This window comes from Sphaerodactylus townsendi, linkage group LG05 (genome assembly GCF_021028975.2).
Source record: "Sphaerodactylus townsendi isolate TG3544 linkage group LG05, MPM_Stown_v2.3, whole genome shotgun sequence".
Classification (NCBI taxonomy): Eukaryota; Metazoa; Chordata; class Lepidosauria; order Squamata; family Sphaerodactylidae; genus Sphaerodactylus; species Sphaerodactylus townsendi.
The window spans coordinates 59,072,745-59,093,790 of NC_059429.1; the positions used below are offsets into that span (position 1 = coordinate 59,072,745).

Consider the following 21,046-nt stretch of genomic DNA (forward strand, 5'->3'; position numbering starts at 1 on the left):
GTCCAGAGAAGCCATAGGTTTATAAGGTGGTTTAAAAAAGAGAACATGCCAAGTTCGTCTACAGCAAGAGCAAGATTCCAGAGCTACAGCGAAGCAAGAGACTGTCAACCCTCCAACAGCAGCTGGAGAAGAGACAAGTTTACAGCTTCCTACAGCCTGAGGATAAGCAAGTACTCTGTTTAGTTAACCCTGGGAGGAGTTAGGGTCTTGTTTCTTCCTTTGAATAAAGCCATTTTAAGAACTGTAGAAACTGGCTTGCATTCCCCCTTTCTGTCCCAACCAAGAACAGGGCACCTCAATCAAAGACGCTGGGGGCGGGGGGGGGGGGCGCAGAACATTAGTCATTAAGGATACCTGGAGTAAAAACCCTTAAATAAGCGCACACAGTTTCCTCCCAGCACCCTTATCTACCAATTTTGCAACCTCTGCCGCCAAAAGAGGCGCATCTGTTGTATGTGGAAAAGGTGGAAGTACCTGGTTTTGAAATGTAACTGATAACCAAACTTTATTAATAGAAATGGACTGCTGAGTTATTTCCCCATGTTATTCATATTACTTCATATTACCTTTGGGTAGGAATTTTTTTAACTCTGTCCTCAATCATGTTAAGTACATTAAAATTTGCCTAGCAAACCAATACCAAGTTTTAACAGTAGTTCTAATCAACAATTTAATTCCATAAAGTGAATTTAATTGAATATTTATTCATAGTGTTCATCAGTCTCTCCATCCTCATTTTGTTCTGTGAATATGTCAAATTTACTTTGGTTTACAAGTAGAATTATTTAAAAATATCTATTAATATTTTATTTTCTACATCATCTAACTGAAAAGATATTCACTTTCAATATTTTACAACTTATCATGTTTTTGCTAGTTACAATGTTTATATCTTAACAGAATAGACCAGTTAGATTTGCTAGCTGCCAACAAGAATGATAAAATAGTTTATGTTACTTTCTAATATATTTGCTATTGGTAATGATGTTTTAAATATATATCACTAGAAGTAAAGTCAATGGAGCTTATGAAATGCCAAATTTTAATTTAGTCATAAGGACTAGCCAGTACTGCCATTTAATTAAGAAACATATTTACATCTTCACCAGGAAATCAGTTTACAATACAGAAAACATGAGTGCACAAAAATGTTCATTCATTCTAAAACTCTGTGGACATGAAAAAGTGCACTATGCATCAATTTCAGGAAGTTTGATTTTCAAAAAAAAAAATTTAATGAGAACATGTGTCTTTAAGGCCCCATAAATTCTTTTTAACCTATTAAATATGTCTTCAATACTAATAAGCATTATAGTGTAGACATTATGGCAATGGCTTGGTTTGATAAAGAGTCTTTGACTATCATCCAGCAAAACATCCCAGGGTGCTGTCTTGTACACAGCATGGAAGTCTGACCTTATCTACATGCTTAAATATCTTTCTAACATTTACTAGCAGGGTGGAATTTGATGAGGTCAGCACAAGTTAGTAACGTTGCTTCTTTCATCTGGTTCCTACAAAGCCTCAGTTTCCCTGGTACAAACCTAGGATCATCACTGAATCAAAAGCACATTATCAGCATATTGATCTTGATCTTCCACAGGAGAACAGGATTTAATGACAAAGCTTTTGCAGACGTTTTCATTGGCAATTGGTACATTGAGTGAATCATAATCATACAATTCACCTACATTTTTAAAAAGAAAAGTGAATATAAAGAGATGTTGTGGATGGAGCAGAGCTGCTCTGGAGTTTTCTTCTTTTCATATTCATTGTTTCAGTGATAAAAATTAACAGTTTAAATGGTTGCTTTTAAAAATTAATTTTACAGAAGCTTTTTGAGGGCAACAAGGAGAACAAAAGTTTTTTAAATTTTTATTTCATTTATATCCTCCCCTCTTCTCCCAAATGAGGACTCAAAATGATTTGCATTGTTCTCTCCAGCGGTGGGATTCAGCAGGCTCGCACCACTTCGGCAGAACTGGTTGTTAAAATGGTGCTTGTAAACAACCAGTTGTTAAATTATTTGAATCCCACCACTGGTTCTCTCCTTTTTATTGTCACAGAAACCATGTGCGGTAGGTTAGGCTAAGAATGTGTAATTGGCCTAAGATCATCCATTAAGCTTCCATGGCAACTAGGGATTCGAACCTGACTTTCTTGGTATACTTTGTACACCAAATCCATAAAAGGATTTTCCTTTTCTCTGATCTGTTAACCTTGATATCTCAAATCATTAATATTAATGCAGAAGAGAAAATGCTTTTTGAACTCAAAATTATTTCTCTTTCAGTGGTAAAAGCAGGCAATTTGATTAGTTGGCATCTGTAATTTGAAGTTCCCACTTTGTAAAGATTTAATTTCCGCATGATAAACTCATATTCTTCTCTGAATACACAAATGTACATAGCAAATCAAAGCACAGGTTGACTGTAACTAGAACCTACCACTCAAACGGCAGTCAACAAACAACCAGAGAATGTAGTGTACAAATTGATCATCTCAGCTGTATATGTTTGAATTTTCATCATAGCCAGTGGTAGGATTCAAAAATTTTAGTAACAGGTTCAGATGGTGGTGGGATTCAAACAGTGGCGTAGCACCAATGTGGCAGGGCGGGACAGGACAGGGGCATGGTCAGGCATTCTGGGAGAGGGGCATTCCTGGGCGGGGCTGTGGCAAGGACGCAGGGTGCGTGCGCCCCAGGTGCAGTTCCCCTTTGCCCCACCTCTAGATTCAATAATGACTGTTTAAAGTATTAAAAAAGCAATTTACCAAAAGGTAGTGTATTATTTCTTTTTCATATAATTATATTGATTGATTTTAAATAATAACGTAAGGAGAGAAACCAAAAACTGTTTACAATTGTTAACATACTACAAACGTATCTAATTGTCTATCTCTCTCAACCCCCCCAACTAAAACATCCTATATTGCCTCCCTCCTTCCCATATTTCCCTACCTACCTACCTACTTTCTACTTCCCATTCAGATTCCTATAACTACTTTATCTATTCCACTTGAAAGAAAACTAACAGAGGGAGAGATCCAAAATCCTAAATCTAAAAGAGTAGTTTAAACTCCTCTCTTACCAATATAAATTTCAAGGAAAAAAAGAAAATGAAAAATCTTTACCGTACCTATAATACTTTCCCAACTTTTATAACAATGAACAAAAAATAGAATTACTATATATTGTATTATTTCATACAGTTCATACACACATAGGGGGGTGCCATGGAGGGCAGGGGGGCTGCAGAGGGCCCTGGGGTGATTTTGCATCCCCCACTTGACGAGATTTGTTGTACCCAGAGACAGAGATTACCCCCTTGTCCCTAGTGGAGTTAATCATTAATAACCGGTTCTCTGAACTGAGAAAATTTTAATAACCGGTTCTACCAAATAGGTGCGAATAGGCTGCATGCCACCGCTGATCATAGCCCTTCAAATGCCCTCTTTTTCTAATCTTGCCTTGAACTGGGGAAAGTTTTTTGTCTGGTCCCCCAATACTACACGCAATGAATATACAGAGAACTGTGTTAAAAACCATTGAGGCTGATCACAACCATCCAATAATTCAGGTTTATATCTAATACTTGTTCAAGCAAGATTTGCATCTAATACTGATTGTAAAGATTTCAACAGATTTTTTTTCAACAGTATTCTAATAGTATTTTTTATTGAGGTTTAGGAAATGAATATTATAACAGCACTCTGAGACTCTTGAATGAAAAGGCACTGAAGACCTCTTCATCACAAGCACCATCACATTCTATTTATCACTGAATAGTCTTCGCCTAGTTTTTTGTTTTTTAACTGAAGATCTGTAACTAACTTTAAGGAGGTTACTCATTCTTATTTGAAGTTGTACAGTAACATCTACTAAAAAGGTTCACAACTAATATAAGTAGGCAAACTGAGGATATATCTTTTAGCTATTAGGCATGAAACCAATGGATCATCCATGTGGCAGAATACCTCTGAATAACACATGTTGGAGACAAACAAGGGGTGAGATGTATTGTCGAAGGCATCCTCTGAAGATGCCAGCCACAGATGCAGGCAAAACGTCAGGAGAGAATGCTGCTAGAACACGGCCATACAGCCCGGAAACCACACAGCACCCAAGGGGTGAGATGTCTGTTGCCTTCATGCCTTCCTTGTCCACTTCCCAGAGGTTTTGGGGTAGAAGCAATTAGGACCAATCATACTATTTTTGATACAGTAGGGCTATTATTATATTCTGAAACTGTAAGAATAGTTCTATCATTTTAGACCAAAAGGACAATACTATCCAATATTTCCCACAGCCAAATGTTACCTGGGTGACCACACAGATAGGCATGAAGGCTGTAGCCTGTCCCCAATATTAAGTCCACAGATAATGCTATTTAGTGAAATATTGCCTCTGGATTTGAATATGTGTTTAACTGTCATGACTAGCTGCCATTTGGATAGGCCTAATCTCCAAGAATTTGGCTAACTCCCTTTTTCATGCATGTCTTCATTAATACTTCTTCATTTGCATAACTGTTATAGAAAGTTGTCCCCTTACTTAGGCATTGGCTTGAAATCTGGGGCTGTAGCGCCCTCCCTGGTGGAGTCTCAGAAGAACCTCAGACATGCCTTCTGAAGGGTTCCATGGAAAAGGGACATCCTTGAGCCTCTCTCTTTATGTAGCCCAGGGACTAGGCCCATGAGATTTCGTAGAATCCAGGGACAATGGGGCTTTCAACTGAGACCCTGCTCCTTCCGCCCCACCCTCCTGTCATTCTGTAGAGGACACAGCTTCAGGCCACTCAGGTAAGGTTGCCAGCTCCAGCTTGGCAAATGTGTGGAGATTTGAGCCTGAGAACAGAGTTTGGGGCGGGGAAGGACTTCAACAAGGTATAGTGCCATAGAGTTCACCTTCCAAACTGGCCATTTTTTCCAGGTAAACTTATCTTTATTGACAGGAGATCAGTTGTAATCTTAGGAGATTTCCAGTCACCATCTGGAGGTTAGTAACCCTATACTTGGGCCTAAGAGAACTAAGAGTGTCTATTCCTTTCCCACCTCTCCAGATGCAATGCCCTGGATTGGGCTTCTCTCCCCGAGCTCACCTTGTGTTGAGCCAAGCCCCACCATATCTCCTGTGATGCCACTGTGTCCCAGGGTCTCACTGGATCTAGCTGGGGATGAAGAGAATTATGGGGCTGCTCCTTTTGCGAGGCGGTATCTAGCAAGCTTGGCTGCTGCCAAGCCACACTTATCCTTGCTGCCATTGGGGCCACTCCACTGCCATGGCATACTCTCTATTCCCCAGTTGTGTTAGGTTCTGTGTAGTGGGTGGATTGCTACCACCAGCCCCTCCTCCTTGAGGACTCCTCTTGCTGTGGCTTGCCCAGGGACACCTCCAATCTTGGTGATAAGTGCAGCTTATCACCTCAGACACAGGGCAAACAAACAGTATAGAAGTTTCGTTAACTTTTTTCAACATCCTCCTTATGGACATCACATCAATAGGATTTCATCATAAATAAATCCTGGGCAATTTTGAACTTAATTCAAAGGTGCTAACTCTAAGAACAAAAGTTTAGAACTGGTTTTCTACATCTTAGAATATTCATGTAGCAATTAGAATCACATTAAAAATAAACTTGAACATTTTCAATCTATTACATTATTATCCTGGCCTTCATTCAAAAAGTTCAGGGCAGCACAAAAGGCAGTATATTCAGGGCAGCAGTCTTTTATTAGAAGATACATAGTTTGTTGGTTTTTTAATTGGACTAAGCCATCACTGAAATCCTGCAGTAATAACTAATGAACTTGTGGTGGAAAGTTCCATCAAGTCGCAACTAACGTATGGCAACTCCTTGGGAATTTCAAGGCAAAAGACATTCAGAAGTAGTTTGCTATTGCCTTCCTCTGCATAACAGCCTTGGTAGTCTACCATCCAAGTATTAACCAATGCCAACTGTGCTTAGCTTCAAAGATCTGATGAGGTTGGGCTAGCCTGGGCCATCAGGTCACTGTGGTTGATTCTGCACGGGCCAAAAGAGATGGGTATAGAATGGCATACAATCCATTTTGGGGAGGGACTTTACACAGGCACCACCCCAAAATGAGTCTGCCCTTTTTTATTTCCCTCTACCCAGGTTTTTTGAAAATTGCTAAACTAGCGATCCTTTGGGAAAATCCTTGGTTGTAGATGCTTCCATGAGAATGGCCAGGTAGGAGGCTTTTTATTTTTCCGCCCTTCCACCATGCCATCCATGGTCAGGGAGAATCTGCCTGCCATTGCCTGGCTGTTGCACGGAGGCCATTTTTCCTTTTAAATTTTTTTAGCGTGTTTCATCTGCATAGCTACGCAGGTGCAGCCAGTTGTATCGTGGGGCGATTGGCATAGCTGTGGGGGTTCACGTCTGCATGCCTGCATAGCTACACATGTTTTACCAGAAATTTTTTAAAAAGAGAAGTGTCTCTGTGAGAAGGTGCAAAAGCAACCTGGATTGTTGATGTCCTCCAATCGTTGCCTGCATGGAATGCATGTGAACGGGAAAACAGGGAAAATGGTTCCTTTATCACAACTGCAATCTGTTAAACATTTGCTGTGTGGAATGGACCTCTGACTAACAAATTTATGAAAGGAATACAAAAGATAAAGGCTATTGGTAATCTGGTGTGGACTATTGCTCTGCAGAACAAAATGCAAGGCATTTTGAACAAAGGCTGCATTAATTAGATTCTAAAAGTCTGTCATTGTTTGTCTTTTTAAAGATAAACTATGAACCTTCAATCTGTCCCTCCAAGGCTATCTGTATTTAATAGCTTGTTAAAGAGCTAGAAATGATATTAGAGGGATATTATTGTCTTAATGCTTTCACGGCTTACATGTTTTTACTGATCTGTCTTGGTTTGATAAAACAGGTTTTGCAGGTTTTTAATATACTTCAAATACTACGAATGAATGAAAATAAAATCATATCCAAGCTTGCTGGAGACCACCCAGTCAAAGAAGCAGCTCCATTGTTCACTAGAAGCATCACTTGTATGTTGACCACAATGGTGAAGAAGTGAAGATTCATTTTGTATTAATTTATATAAATATTCTTTCTGAATCAGTATTCTGTCAAGCAAACCAGTCTAGAGCCTCTTGGTAGCTTACAGTTTTAAAAAGAAAAAGCTACAAGAAAACAACATAACAGTGGTACCAATCTAGAGAAAGCCCCTGATCTCACTGCTGTCAATGTAAATGGAGGTGGGGGGAGCATACTGCTTCAGATACTCCACATTTTGTCCTGTCAATTTTACTACTACACTGACCAAGGGCCCAATGTACTACTACTACTCTCAGATCAGGAGAAGCTGCTCGAATTAGAAAAATACACCAACAAGTTAATTAAATGCTCTTCTGCCCACACCATTACAATTTCTTGGTTATTTCTATCACTTCTGGGGCTCAGCTAGCTCCACTAAAGTGTGTGTTCTCTTCAGAAAACTGCAGTCCTGTATGCAACTCTGTCACAGAGTCTTAAGACAGAGCAAGAGAAACAGAAAACCATTATAATAGCAAAGTTGAAAATAAATTTTGAAAGCAGTAGGTACACACTCGTACTCAAGGGACTTTTAAGAAGAGCATACAGACCTTCAGCATAGAGGTCCTACATAAGCATATTCCCAAATCCAAAAGCAGGCTTAGTGCTATAGCCAACATTGTTGCCAATGATACATTATTAACAGATATGTAGTGCAGAGATTTTATTTACATACCTCATCTATCTCACCACAACCAAATTTATTTATATTTCCGCAGGATTGAATATAGCTCTCCAGATTTCAAAAATAAACAAGGCAATAAAAAGTGAAGCAAGCCTTCTGCAAATCTTACGCAGTTATTATCAGCAATTGTGTCATTTAACAGTGTTGATATGCACAGAGAACTTTTTAAAGTGGGTCATCATTTTCACATCGTATTGAATGAAGAGTGAATGTAGGTAAATTCTTTAACATTCCATTCTTGTCGCATTAAACCATCGACAATAGTAGTCTGCACAGTTTTCTTGTGGGCACAGATATTCCTTACTAAAGACAAGATGGATTGCTCTTCCTGAAGCAAGTGGAGCTTGGTTCTCAGTAACATATATCTAACCCCTTTTTCACTGGAGCTATGGACTTTCGCAGTTATGAAGAGTAAACCTTGATTAAACAACATATGAATTGTTATGCTTCTAACAGAATTTTCCAGCATATGACTAAATCAGAAATGTCTTGTGTTTTGATCTAATTGGTCACTAGAAGATAGAGCTCCAAGATTTGAAAGTACCAGCCCTATCGCTTGTTTGGTGGGGCAAAAAATGATCTAACTTGTAGACATATGACTTCATCATTCAATAGGCTTGAAGCTAATGCAAATAGTTGCAGAATATAGTTGCATACTAATTCCATAGTAAAGGCAAGCTGGTTAGCACCATCAAACATTAAACAAAACCAGTATTTGTAGTTTTACAAGACATCCAGCTGTATATCTGAATTCTGATATACAGAATACCTGCCTCTAAAAAGGAATCTGTATGATTTACAAGTCAACAATTTGCATAATTAACCTTCTCCTCTTACAATGTTATATTATAGTATAATATTATATAGTTTATAAAAAAGTAAAATATTTAAGATTAGATGGAATCCCTAAATAAAGCTAATGTTATCCTTTATAGAGAGCGAGCATGGCATAATGGTTAAGAGCAGTGGACTCTACAGTGAATTCTGCTGGATAACCTGGGCCTGTCACAGTTCTCTCAGAACTCTCTCAGCTCATGTGGAGACAGGCAGTGGCAAACCACCTCCAAACATCTCTTTCCTTGAAAAGTCAGGGGGTGCCATTAGTCAGCTGTGACTTGATAACATGCCTGCACAGACACACCTGTATAAGCATACTCTTAAGCAGTTTTTTCAAACTTCAATGTAAACCACTTCATTTCTACAAGTTGTATCAGGAGAATATAAATTAATTTGAAAAATGAGAGGCAGGCTAAGGGCTCAAAACTGTTCCTTGTTGGTCATTCCAAAATGGCATTTAAAAAATAATAAGAGAAGTAACACCAGAATTGTTAGGTTCAATCAAATTAACTCAAGGAGAAGATATTCAAGAGTCTATGTATACACTAAGCCATGATTGTCCCATTGACAGAACTATAAATTGAACAGGAATGTTAGCAATGAAAGAGCATAACAGAGAATCAAACTGCGTCAGTCCCAGTTATTCCAGCCTGGATCAAACTGTGAATGGTTCCATGACAGAATGGATTCTCTGACCAGAGGACAGGAAGAACACCTCGAAGCAATGCCTTGGGAGAATTCTTGCACTCAAGGGGCTCCATCCCTATATTTGAAAAGGTGCAGAAATGGCTTCATGGGTCCCAGATAACACACTGAGCAAGGATGTCAAATGGACATTGTTCTAAGTCCAATAGCATATCTTTTGTTGACAATATCCTTATTCACATAGGTTAACCCCATGAAATCTACCAGCTACCTAAAATAAAATAATCTGAGAATATCTCTGGATCAAAAGTGAGAACATTTAGGTAATCCTCAAACTGCAGTTATGAATGTGTTTCCCATTTGTTTGACATATTTGGTTTCCTCCAGTCAATAGGAAACAATTCATGAAAAGTTTACTGCATTTATTTCACATATGAATTGAACTGGTCAGTCAGTCTGGTCCTATTAAACCGTATGCACAGAAAACAGATGGGTAACTTTGCTTTCCCAATTCCATCTATATTCACATAAATATTGCAATTAAATATCGTTACCAATATATATGCTGATTTATTTTAGTGACCTCTGAGAGCTCCTGTTCCTTCCAATAAACCATGCATACTGTTTAATGTCTTTAACCATACCCAGTGACAAAGAAATTAACCACAACTCACTGCAGCACTACAAAACACCTGGCAAAGATTTTAGGAGAGTGAAATGAAAACATAGCAAACTTTTACACAACAATGTAATGCAGTTTTAAGACATATTTCATACTAGCCAAGTTAGACAACACTTTGAAGGACATATCCCAAGACAATATGATTCATATCATATTGTCATATCATCATATCACACCACCCTGAGCCTTCAGGGAGGGCGGTATATAAATATAATAAATAAATAAATATATAAAAAGCTGTCTGAAATGCATACTAGGGACTGCATGTTAGAGAGCAGCCCTTAAGATATTTATTACCTATAATATTTGATCATATAGAATCAGGTTTTTCTTTGCCATAAAAATAATAATTGTTGTATTGGTCAAAAGATTTAAATAAATGGTACAGTTGCTCATTCATTATAAATAAATAACACAAAGAAAAAGAAAGTAAAATCTAATTTTTGCAAAGTTCTTATTTTAATGCCACAGTGAGCTTTTCTAACGAAATGTTTTAAATGAAATTTTCACTGTAAATGCAGTCTTAAGCGGAGTTGCACCATTTCAAGTGCATTGAAGTCTAGGGGCTTAGAAGAGTATAACTCTGTTTAGGGTTTCACTGTGAAAGAGGAAAAATGTCAGTTTCAAGAGTAGCAGAGACTCCAGTCTCTATATACAAATAATTTATTCTCATCTCTCAATATGCTTCTAACAAATATATGTTATAAGGCTAGGAAACATGTTTCAAAAGAATCAAGTTACAAAATCAAAATAATCAAGTTCCAAATTTTTGAGAATAAATATATATTGCCATCTAAAAACTGGACTGGGAACTATATCCATGAAAAACATACCATATAAAGAGAAGAGAAAAATCAGAATAAAACTAATCCAACCAATGCCTGTTTCTTTTGCTAACCCTTTATTACTTGATTTACCTGGACTAACATAGCCATTTCCTATTATTTGCAGACACAGTCAACTCCAAACCAAAATCAGCTGTAACAACACACAAATGGCTGACAGACCAAAAATGGTCAGTTTAGGGAATCTAGCTGCTAGCTAGATCCTCACTTCAAATTCCTTTGTGAGAAGCATATTTTGCCCCACAGTCAAATGACAGTCAAGTCAAAATTCTAGCAAATCATCATTGTTTATATCTGAATGCAAGGTGCCAAAACCAATAAATTTCAGCTTAATCTTCATATAAGTTCTGATTTTAAAATAAAAGCACATTGTTTGGGATAGTTATCTTCAAAAAACAATGTTTACCATGGCAATTACTCAAATTCCCATGAAACAGCAAATTATATGTTTTGAAAAATATGAGAGTTGCAAAATTACTTAAATAAGCACTGTTCAATTACCGAGGAGGTATTATGACTAGGTCATGTTTTCTGTCCTATAAAGTATTTAAAAAGCAAAGCTGCACACATCCTTCTAAAAAGGTATTAATACCAATGTTGTCTTACCACGTATGTGCCACTGTGAAACGCCGACGTTGACGGATGCTTTTATTCACCAGCAACTTTCTGAAAAAGCATGGAGAGTTCCTTGGAGAACTGCGGGGGGAAATTTTGGGGGAGGTGGGTCTGTTCCCTGGAACTCGGGGAAGCTCAAGTTCTAAATGCATTTGTTCTTTGAAAGTCTTTATGTAAATCTCAGACTCCGGAGCAGTGAGTTCCTTGGAAGAATCTTTTGCTGTCATAGCTTGGATGTTATGTTAGCTCTCTCATTCAAAAATCACAATAGCACAGCCTGGAGACATTGCTGCAGATTCAAATGCTGATAAATCGACAAGCTCTGTGTGGTCATTCATCGAGATTATGTCTGGATGAAAAGCTGCCTAAAGGAACAGCAGCATAATCGAAGAACAGATAAGTCAATTCTGCCAGAAAGAGCTTTGTCAGTCCTTGCTTTCCCTCTGAAAATGCGCCAAAGTGTTTTCTGTGTCAGTAGCCTCCTTGTGGATGTGGTTTGTCTGCAAGCTACATGGTGACACTCACTGAATTCATTCAGCTGCATATATCAGCTTATGAAAAATTCATCAGGCTCTCAATCAAGTCCTTCCCCATATAATCCTATGCTTTAAATACCTGATCAACAGAGATTGATCTGTGTCTTCCTGACTAATAAAAAGGGCACAATTCCCATGCCTATTACAAAATCCAGAGAAAAAAAAGCTCACTTAAATCCAGCATGTTCCATTTGAGTCTTCATTCAGAATTATTTTGTTCAGCCCACACAGCAGTTGCTCCACCTACACTATGCTTATTGGTTCAACTTATTCTGACGAGTGGACTCTAGTTAGTCCTTTCTTATACTGCACATAAAGGGTGCTACAATACCATACTGTATTAATTGGGCTGGTTCAAAACATTTCATGCACTCATACCAAGAGATTCCAGTTCTACCATTCTAAACAAAGGCAATATACTGGGACACAGTATATTATTAGAACAAGCAAAATAAATACTCAAGTCACAAAATTCTGCTTTAAATAGCAAAATTTAAAAATTCTAGTACGTGTAATAGAAAAACTCCTTAGCAATTAATTACCTACAGCTTTGTGAAACCATACTTTCTATAAAAAATTAAGTACACCCTGGGAAGTAGCAATCATTTTATTGTGGAAAACTGGAAGAACAAAGCAGAAGCACATACATTTTTCTTAACAACTAATCAAACCTTAAGCATGAACTGTTATAAAATAATGCTGACATGTAAACAATGACACAGCCAGGGGGAGACGTGGTTAAAAAGGCTACCACTTTATTAAATGTGACTTGCATGCAGGTGATGGGTTAATGTGAAGATAATGCCATTGATTTTAAAATCTGGTATTTCTCCTGAAAGGGAGAATACATAGGTGTAGCAGGTGCCTGTTAATGGCAAACAAACTCCTGGTAATTGTTACATTGAGAGCTTGAGCTTTAATTTTATTCACTGCAATAACAGGAGTCTGTAATGACTCATACAGAAGATCACAGAGGTTATTTGCAACCAGATATTGGCTATGAATGAGACAATGAATGGTAAAGACATTTGGCACTGCTTTGTTCAAATAAGCAACACACCCACAGTTGCAACCAGTCACTGTACAAGGAAGTATGTTAGTAAGTGGAACTTCCTTGTCTTTGACGAACTGCTCAACAACACAAAATATTGACTACCCCTTGGATCTTTTTTAGTTGTCTCGCAAATAACAATTATTGAGCCAAACTTTCATCTTTTATAAAGAGCATATAAGCAAGAAGCAAAGATTCACTGCCTGGCAAAGTCACACACTTGAGTGATCCTGTGATTTAAGGGTAATTGCAGAAAGTCTCCCCATGCATTTGACATTCATGTTTAGATCCAGGGGCAGAGACAGAGGGGGTCCTGAGAACTTTGGATACATATTTTTTAAATTAAGGGCATTTCTGAAAAGGCGCACGCAGTTCATTCCCTAGTGCAATATATATTTTAATACCACATTTTAAAATGTCATGTTATTTTTATGACACTAGAAAATCATGTTAGAGAGTTTGGATTGGATGTCACAATCTGTGGATGCAAAAATCATGGATCTTTCCCATATTCCCCCAAATAGTCCATTCTGACCTTATAACACTTTTTTTTGTGGAATCATGGACAAGCCTGATCTAATAGCCACGTAGTTGGAAAGCTGCAGTGGGAAGAGTAAAGGAGTAGAAATAATCATTCTCTGCTCCCTCTTTTGTCAGCAAAACTGCTAAGTGCAGGGAATGATTTTCAGCACAATCCAACCCAGAGTTGCTCCAGTTTGAACCCATTAAAATAAATGGGCTTAGATTGAGGTAGCCCTCTTTAGGATTGCACTGTTCATCCCCTTCACCTTCCCATTTTAGCCTTTTGAATTTACTATTTATTTAAAACATTTATTACAGCTCAATCCACAGCCCTGGGCTTTCTGGCAGCACAGGGAAGCAGAAAAACCAAAACCAATGGCCCAAAACCAACCCCTCCGATGCCCCCCATAGCCAGAAAGCCCTCTATGGGGCTTAATGGACTTACACCACTGAAAAGATATGGCATAATAATAATAAACTGCAATAAAATAAAATAATAAATTACAATAAAATATATAAACATGAAGACCACTGGTTAAAAATAATAATTTAAAGCTGCTCTTAGAAAGACTAATCAAATGTCATCATTAATAAATTATTTTAATTTGCTTCCTAAAGACTGAGATGGCCAAGCACACCTCCATGGAGAGGTTTTTGCATAATCATGGGACAGCGCTTGAGAAGTCCCTCTCTCATGCACCCACCAGACCAGTTTCCTTGTTGGGACACTGAAGACTTAATTGCCACGAAGGAACACATGGGAGAACATTATTCTTCAGATATCATGGTCCCAAGGTATGTAGGGATTTGAGAGGCAAAACCATCATCTTGAATTAGGACCAGATTGAAAGTCAGTATAATAATTGCTGTAATATTGGAGTCACATGATCCCAGCAACTGGCCCTGATAACCAGCCTAGACTAAATACAAGGCATTCCACAAGTGTTGTGTGGTTTCCAGGCTGTGGCGGCCATGTTTCTAGTAGCATTTTCTCCCTGACCTGTTGCCTGCATCTGTGGCTGGCATCTTCAGAGGATCGGGTAAGAATGGTAGTAAAATAAATGGCATATATACCCGTGGGAACTCCATGTCCAGGGTGGGAGCAACAACCTTATTTGCTTCGTTAACAAGTTGCAAAGGGTGCAATTAACAAAGCAAGCTTTAACTTTGCATGTGTTGGGTGGGACCCACCCATTTAGCGACAACAGGGCAAGAACCATGCTTATGATAGGACGTAATCAATTATCAGACTTTGAAACCACCACTCTTTGCAGCCACACACACTTCTGTAGTCTGAGTAGTCTGAGTCTCTGCAACTAATGGGGATCTTTTTTAAAAAATTACCAAACTTGGAGAGGACAAGGGAGGACAGGACTATCTCTTCACTGTTCCGAAATCTTCACAATTATTTCCCAGGAGTGCAATGTTAATGAATCCTAAAGTGTAATAGAAGGAGGGATATGATAACACTTGGTTTTTTATACCAGTGAAGCAGGAACAACTTTTATTTAGAGGAAAATGTAGTTTACCCTTTTTAAGAGAGTGGCTTTTAACATTCACTTTTAATCAGTAACAGAGATCTGAGTGAAATCTAAAAATCTGGCTTTGCCTACTGAATGAGCTGACACATGGGTGGGTGGGCAGTTCTGACTGCATACTGACAAAAAGGACTCAGTAGAATACCTGCTATCTAAAACTGGCAAGTACAGATTGTTGATTGAGACTTGTCTCTATCTCTGTGCTGAGCATGCTTCTTACAAACCAGCCCACTTGACTACAGCCTTCCCAAGCATATTTCTCCATGTATATACTAATCCAAGAACTTCTTCTTTGCAGGTTAATTTATAAAAAGGAGAAAAGAGAGGGGAAACAGCTTTTGCAAAGAGGAGAAAACTTGGGATTTTCTAGAGCGGTAACATTGTAAACAAGAGTTGTGGTTGTCGAAGGCTTTCACGGCCGGAATCACTGGGGTGCTGTGTGGTTTCCGGACTGTATGGCCGTGTTCTAGCAGCAGTCTCTCAGGAGAGAATGCTGCTAGAACACGGCCATACAGCCCGGAAACCACACAGCACCCCAAGAGTTGTGGTTGTTTTTAAATTGGAGATTGCCCTGGGTAATCCAAGATCATGGATATGCAGGAGACAATCTCATGATGAAGCTACCTGAAACAGTGGCTTTAGGCAGTAGATTCCAGAGTGAAGCCATTTTCCTATCTCCATGCTCATCTTCATGTACCACTTAAAAGCTAACTGAAATTTCAGACCAAGGCAGGGATGTTTTGCTTTCATTGTGAAAGTGCCTACTTGTTTGCCTATATCTATTTTTCATAAGCCCAAACCAGGATATTGCATTACTGAGATTATTTCACATGTTCTTTCCCCCCTCTTTTTTTCTGTTAAGCATAAACATCTGAATTGTAAGACTGGTTCATGTGCTACTTTTCCACCCATTCATCCTTCCTAATGTATATGCCGCTCTGCAAAGCATCCAGTCTTCAAATCCCATTCTCATTTCTCAAAACCACTTTTAATGGCTCATGATAATGACTAATGTTTCCATGGCTCCACTAACGTTTCTTGATGTATGTGTGCCCATTCTGGAAGAAGTAATAAGCCAAGAATATAAAAGTGTTAAGGTCGTCTGAAAAGAGGAGAGGAGAGACACACCAAAAGCAAGCTCACTGGTGGTGGAAAGTGTCATCAGGTCACAACTGACTTATCGAAATCCCAGCAGTGGGCTTTCCCAGTAAGTGAGAAGTAGAGATGGCTTGCCATTGTCTTCCTCTGCAAAGTCTTCTTACTTAACTTCTGAGATCTCATGAGATTGGGCTATATCATGCCACCTTCCCTTTCTCCATCCAAATACTCTCTGAGAAACTGTAAATGACATTCTGCTGGTTCGAGGATTTTTTAGGTGTCAAGTCCCAGCTGATTTATGGAAACCCCATAGGGTTTTCAAAGCAAGAGACATTCAGTGGTGGCTTGCCATTTCCTTCCTCTGCATAGAAATCCTGGTATTCTTTGGAGGCCTCCCAACCAAATATAAGCAGGGTAGACTGTGCTTAGTTTCTGAACTGTGATTACATCAGACTAGCCTGGACTCTCCCAGCCAGGGTGTTAGAGGATACATATTTTGGTAAAAGGGGAAATTCAGTGTTTCTTCTCTCCCCTGTCTCCTCCCTGTTTGGTGATAATTTGAGTGAGGTGTTCTTAAAAGAATAGATAAAAACCAACCACTGAATCTTGTCTTCCTCTTTATACACTGATCATTAGGAATTATGATTGTCTTTTTGGCAAAATCTACACACTTGGTATAGAAGAGACTGAAAAGAGTTTTATTTTATATATCTCCATGCTCATAGTAGCAGTCCATAGGTAAATAAGTATGGACTGAAATGAAACCCCTACCAAGTTCTACAATTCTGAAGATTTATCTTTCTTTACAGAAGGCTGTAGTGTTTGTCGTAATGCTCCCTTTATAAGATGTGCTTAAAAGTGTATATTCCAGATAAAACACAGTGGGAAAATCATATTTAAGATTCGTTGTACATTTGCATTTTTTTAAAAACTAAATCAAATGTAAATTTCAGAAATTCGATTCCCACTTTCGATTCCAAGCCCTCCAAAATTTTGCCACTGCTACCCCCCCCAGGGAATAAATTCCAAGGGGACTTTTATCGCATGCACCTGGAACTTCAAGATGTAGAAGTGACTAAAAGGAATATTGTCACCCTTTCCCAACAAACAGATCCTAAGTTTCTTCATAAATAATGCTGTTTAATTAATGATTTATGAAATTAATTAGGGAAATATTGTGGGGTTGAAAGCTGGTGTGCCTTAGAAGTTTCTGCCCAACTCAGTGAATATTCTTCAAGGTCTTGGGCCTGAACATGACTGTACAGGCCCAATACCTGAAGTATAATATCAATGGGTTTTAACAAAAATACCTGGCTGGGTGATGGTTTTTAATACCCACCTTTTTTCTATTGAAAGGAGTCTTAAAGCTGCATGCATTCACGTTCCCTTCCCCTCACCCAGCTGGCTCCATGTGGAGGAATGGGGAGTCTGGTTCTTCATTTAAGTCCTCCAGTCTTAACCACTATACCACACTGGTTCCCAGAGCTAGGCTTATGTAAGAATGGCTTGGGTTCTACATTTGAACAGACTATTGTTATACTCTTATTTACACAAAACTGAGAATAAGCCCCACTGAATTTAGTAAACCTTTATTCTAAGTAAATTGCATAGGACAGAAGGTTTAGCAATATGATAGATTTTATTAACTGAAATCATTTGAAGAAAATAGTCAGTTTGTGACACATTCATATTTTATTTCATTTCGTAATTCTACAAAAACAAAAATGAATTCTACTTAAGAATTTCAGCATTATAAGTTTTCCATCAGCCTGATCTAAGTCACAATATCATAGTATAATGGCAGGATGCAGTGCAACACTAGAACATTTCGCGCATTTGCTGAAAAAGGATGGGAGGTTTGGCTGATTCTTTCTTTACAATGCTGATGGCAGTGTAATTGGAAGCTTTTCTCAGAGGGTACATTCCATGAAAGCACATTATTTGGATAAAATTAGTTACAAAGCTCTTCTTTCTGTCACTTAGGTCATTGTACCATCTAAAGGAATTAACAACAATGAGTCAAACCCATAGGAAGAAAAGAAACCTTGATGTAACAAATGTTAGGAAGCTATACCTTTTTAACACGACATACTTTAAGTCCTAAAAGATAATTCTAAACCTGTCAACTAGTAAACTAAAAATGGCAATTTCAAACAAATTGTAGACAAACTGGTATTTGCCTCTTGCTCCACAGTGACAGAAACAGAACCTTTTGGGGAATTTCCATTCAATAGATACTTTTTTTTGCAAAATAGTCTCAGAAATAGAGGCATGCAATGGCAAGCCACCTCGGAATGTCTCTTGCCTTGAAAACCCTAATGGGTTGCCATAGCTGCAACGACGGCAAAAATAATAATAATAATGATATGGTTGGAATAAGGATTTAAACAGGATGCCTTTTCTGTAAGCCATTTTGCATCTTGCAATTGTGGCATACTTCTCCTTTAAGAGTCTTTCCTTTGGAATGCATAGGAGCTTTTCACACAGCTTACAAGTGTTGGTAATTGTTCCTCAAGTAGCTTCATCTATCTCTCTCCATCACTGTCTTGCTACAGTGGGTAAAGACCTTGTTTGGTGATATTTTCTTACTAACTCTTATAAATTCTCCTTCCTGTTTGCACATTTATATGGGCAACCCTAACCCTCTCTCCCTCATACTTATTACTTATTAGTTTTAAGCAGATTACTAAAATATTTTTTAAAAAACTAGACCACATCTGAATGATTGTGAAAATCAATCATAAGGCCATAACATTTCATAACTGAAAGAGTGATAGGTCCACTATTATCTTCAAATAAAAGAAGAACATGATGTGCTCTACAGACTGTACTATTGTAATCAAACCTAAATAAACATTTCTTAATCATGCTCATAGCCTTCTGTCTGGTGACTGATCGAAGGGAGTCCCAGGAAAGATTTGAGGAGCTGAAGTCGTTGCTGTACAAGTTTATTCCAAGGAAAATATAAGAATCCTTCTTGAGCAATCCAAGGTAGCCCCCTTGATGTCAGAGTGTACAATTTTTAACCAATTTTAACTAAGCTGAAGCTTCAAAAGATGATTGTCCCAATTTTGCTCACAGGGTGAGTGAGAACTTCTAAAATATCCACCCTCTGTTAACTAGTCTAGAACTTCTGTTTTTCCTAGACTCCAGCAATACCAAAGCTGCTATTTCTTCCAGGAAACTGTTTAATACAGGTCCATTCTACACAACACAAATAAAACATTTTCAGGTCGACAAATAAAATGTCTTGGGGTGGAATTTTGCACAGTTTTTCCTGTAAAGTGTTTGCAAAACGTTTTATTTTTCCTGAAATTTTTTATTTAAAAAATGCTTAAAATCAGGACTCCCCCCCTAAAACCATTTTGAAAATGTTTCCTGCTTGCTGTGTGGAGAGCAGGAAACATTTTATCCCCCCCCCCCCCTTTAGGAGCTCTTACTTTCATTTTTGCCACGGCTCATGTCTGGCATTTTCTGCTGCTGCAGGATTCTCCTTGCAACCCTCCACTTGCAGAAGGTACCCGCGGATGGTTCCTCTGAATCTACAGTGAAAACTAACTTTATTCATGTAGTTTTTATATGGAAATTTTGAGCAGATGAGCTGCAAACAGAGGAAATGTCTGTGGGAACCTTCTGCAAATGGTGGGAAGCATGGAGAATTCTGAAGCGGCAGAAAATGGTGGTGTGAGCTGCTCACAAAATGGAAATGAGAGCGGGTAAAAGAGCCATTTTGGGGTAAAATGCTATGCAGTCCATGCTATGCAGTCATGTGTCCATGCTATGCAGACAAAAAAGCCAAAACAGTTCTTTTTGAAATGTCTACAAGACATTTTATTTTTGTTGCGCAGAGTGGAACACATTCTAAAGATCTGTTATAATTCTGGAAGAATTTGAGGACTCATCTTGAGATTGGTAAGCAATGCATAGATTTAAGGATTTCTAAAATAGGACATAGATCCTAAACTAGCAGCTTCTTAGAAGGCAAGTGACATTGAACTAATATTTTATTGTTATAACTCTTAGGCTGCAAATAGAAGCAACAGTCAGATCCATGACTGATTTGCCAAGCTATTTGAATTTCTATTTTAAAAAGTAGCTTTCAGGTACGAAAAAAATGGATCAAGAATGTTGTTCTGGAATAAGACTGCTTACTCATTTACCACTTCCCCAATATTAAGGGGAATTAAGGTATTAAGGCACCATTAAGGTATTTCTCCTGATTAGGAAAATGTATGTTTCCATATTTCCTGCCTAAACTAATAGCAGCTTTGAAAAAGTGAGGAAGGATTTACATTGGGAAAATGTCATGTGAGGAAAGGATTGATCCATTCCTCAAGCACCCTGGCCCTGAATCAATCTGCCACCCTGCACTTCAGTTGCTACTGATTTTAAAGAAAACACCATAAATAAGCATATCCAATCACAAATCTCCAATATGGTATCTAGTTTCAGTGAAATACTTCCTGAGTTGCTTCAGAATAAAAATTGATTGATAACTTTGATAAATGTCATCTGAAGGCCAGTAGCATCCATACCTGTTTTCTTTTTGATAAAATTATAAGAATTCTCCCTCACTTCCCTTCTCACAGCATGTTTGCAACATATGCTACTGCTACAGCTAAGTGCTTCCAGACGCTGGCCTCCAAAAAGCTCTCAAAAACAGGCAAAATGTTTTAAAGACCTTTCTCATCTTTTGCTTGACATTTCTAAGATAGTGGGTTAACAAGAAGCACATGCATGGTTATAAACTGTATGATTCAGAGAAAGCAAGACTTGATTGTTCAGATGAGATGATATATCCATTTGAAATCTTGTAGCTAATTACTATTCACTATAGTAACATTAGCACACATAGGATTTGAATTTCAGGTTGTATAAATGATACAATCTACATCACTATTCCCACTGAGTTT

The 21,046-nt window shown here is 38.2% G+C and overlaps 1 protein-coding gene across 2 annotated transcripts in view; it reads right to left on the reverse strand.

The window, feature by feature from the left end:
* PDE4B (phosphodiesterase 4B) overlaps positions 1 to 21,046 on the reverse strand; it is a 326,679-nt gene that overhangs the window by 234,153 nt on the left and 71,480 nt on the right. Inside the window, exon 1 of one of the 2 annotated variants that reach the window (XM_048496093.1) lies at positions 11,380 to 12,016. The exons of the other annotated variant lie outside the window; for it this stretch is intronic. Within the exon in view, the coding sequence (XP_048352050.1) occupies positions 11,380 to 11,615 (236 nt within the window). The 5' untranslated portion in view covers positions 11,616 to 12,016. Of the gene's footprint in view, positions 1 to 11,379; positions 12,017 to 21,046 lie in introns of those variants that run through there. 2 annotated transcript variants of the gene reach the window in all.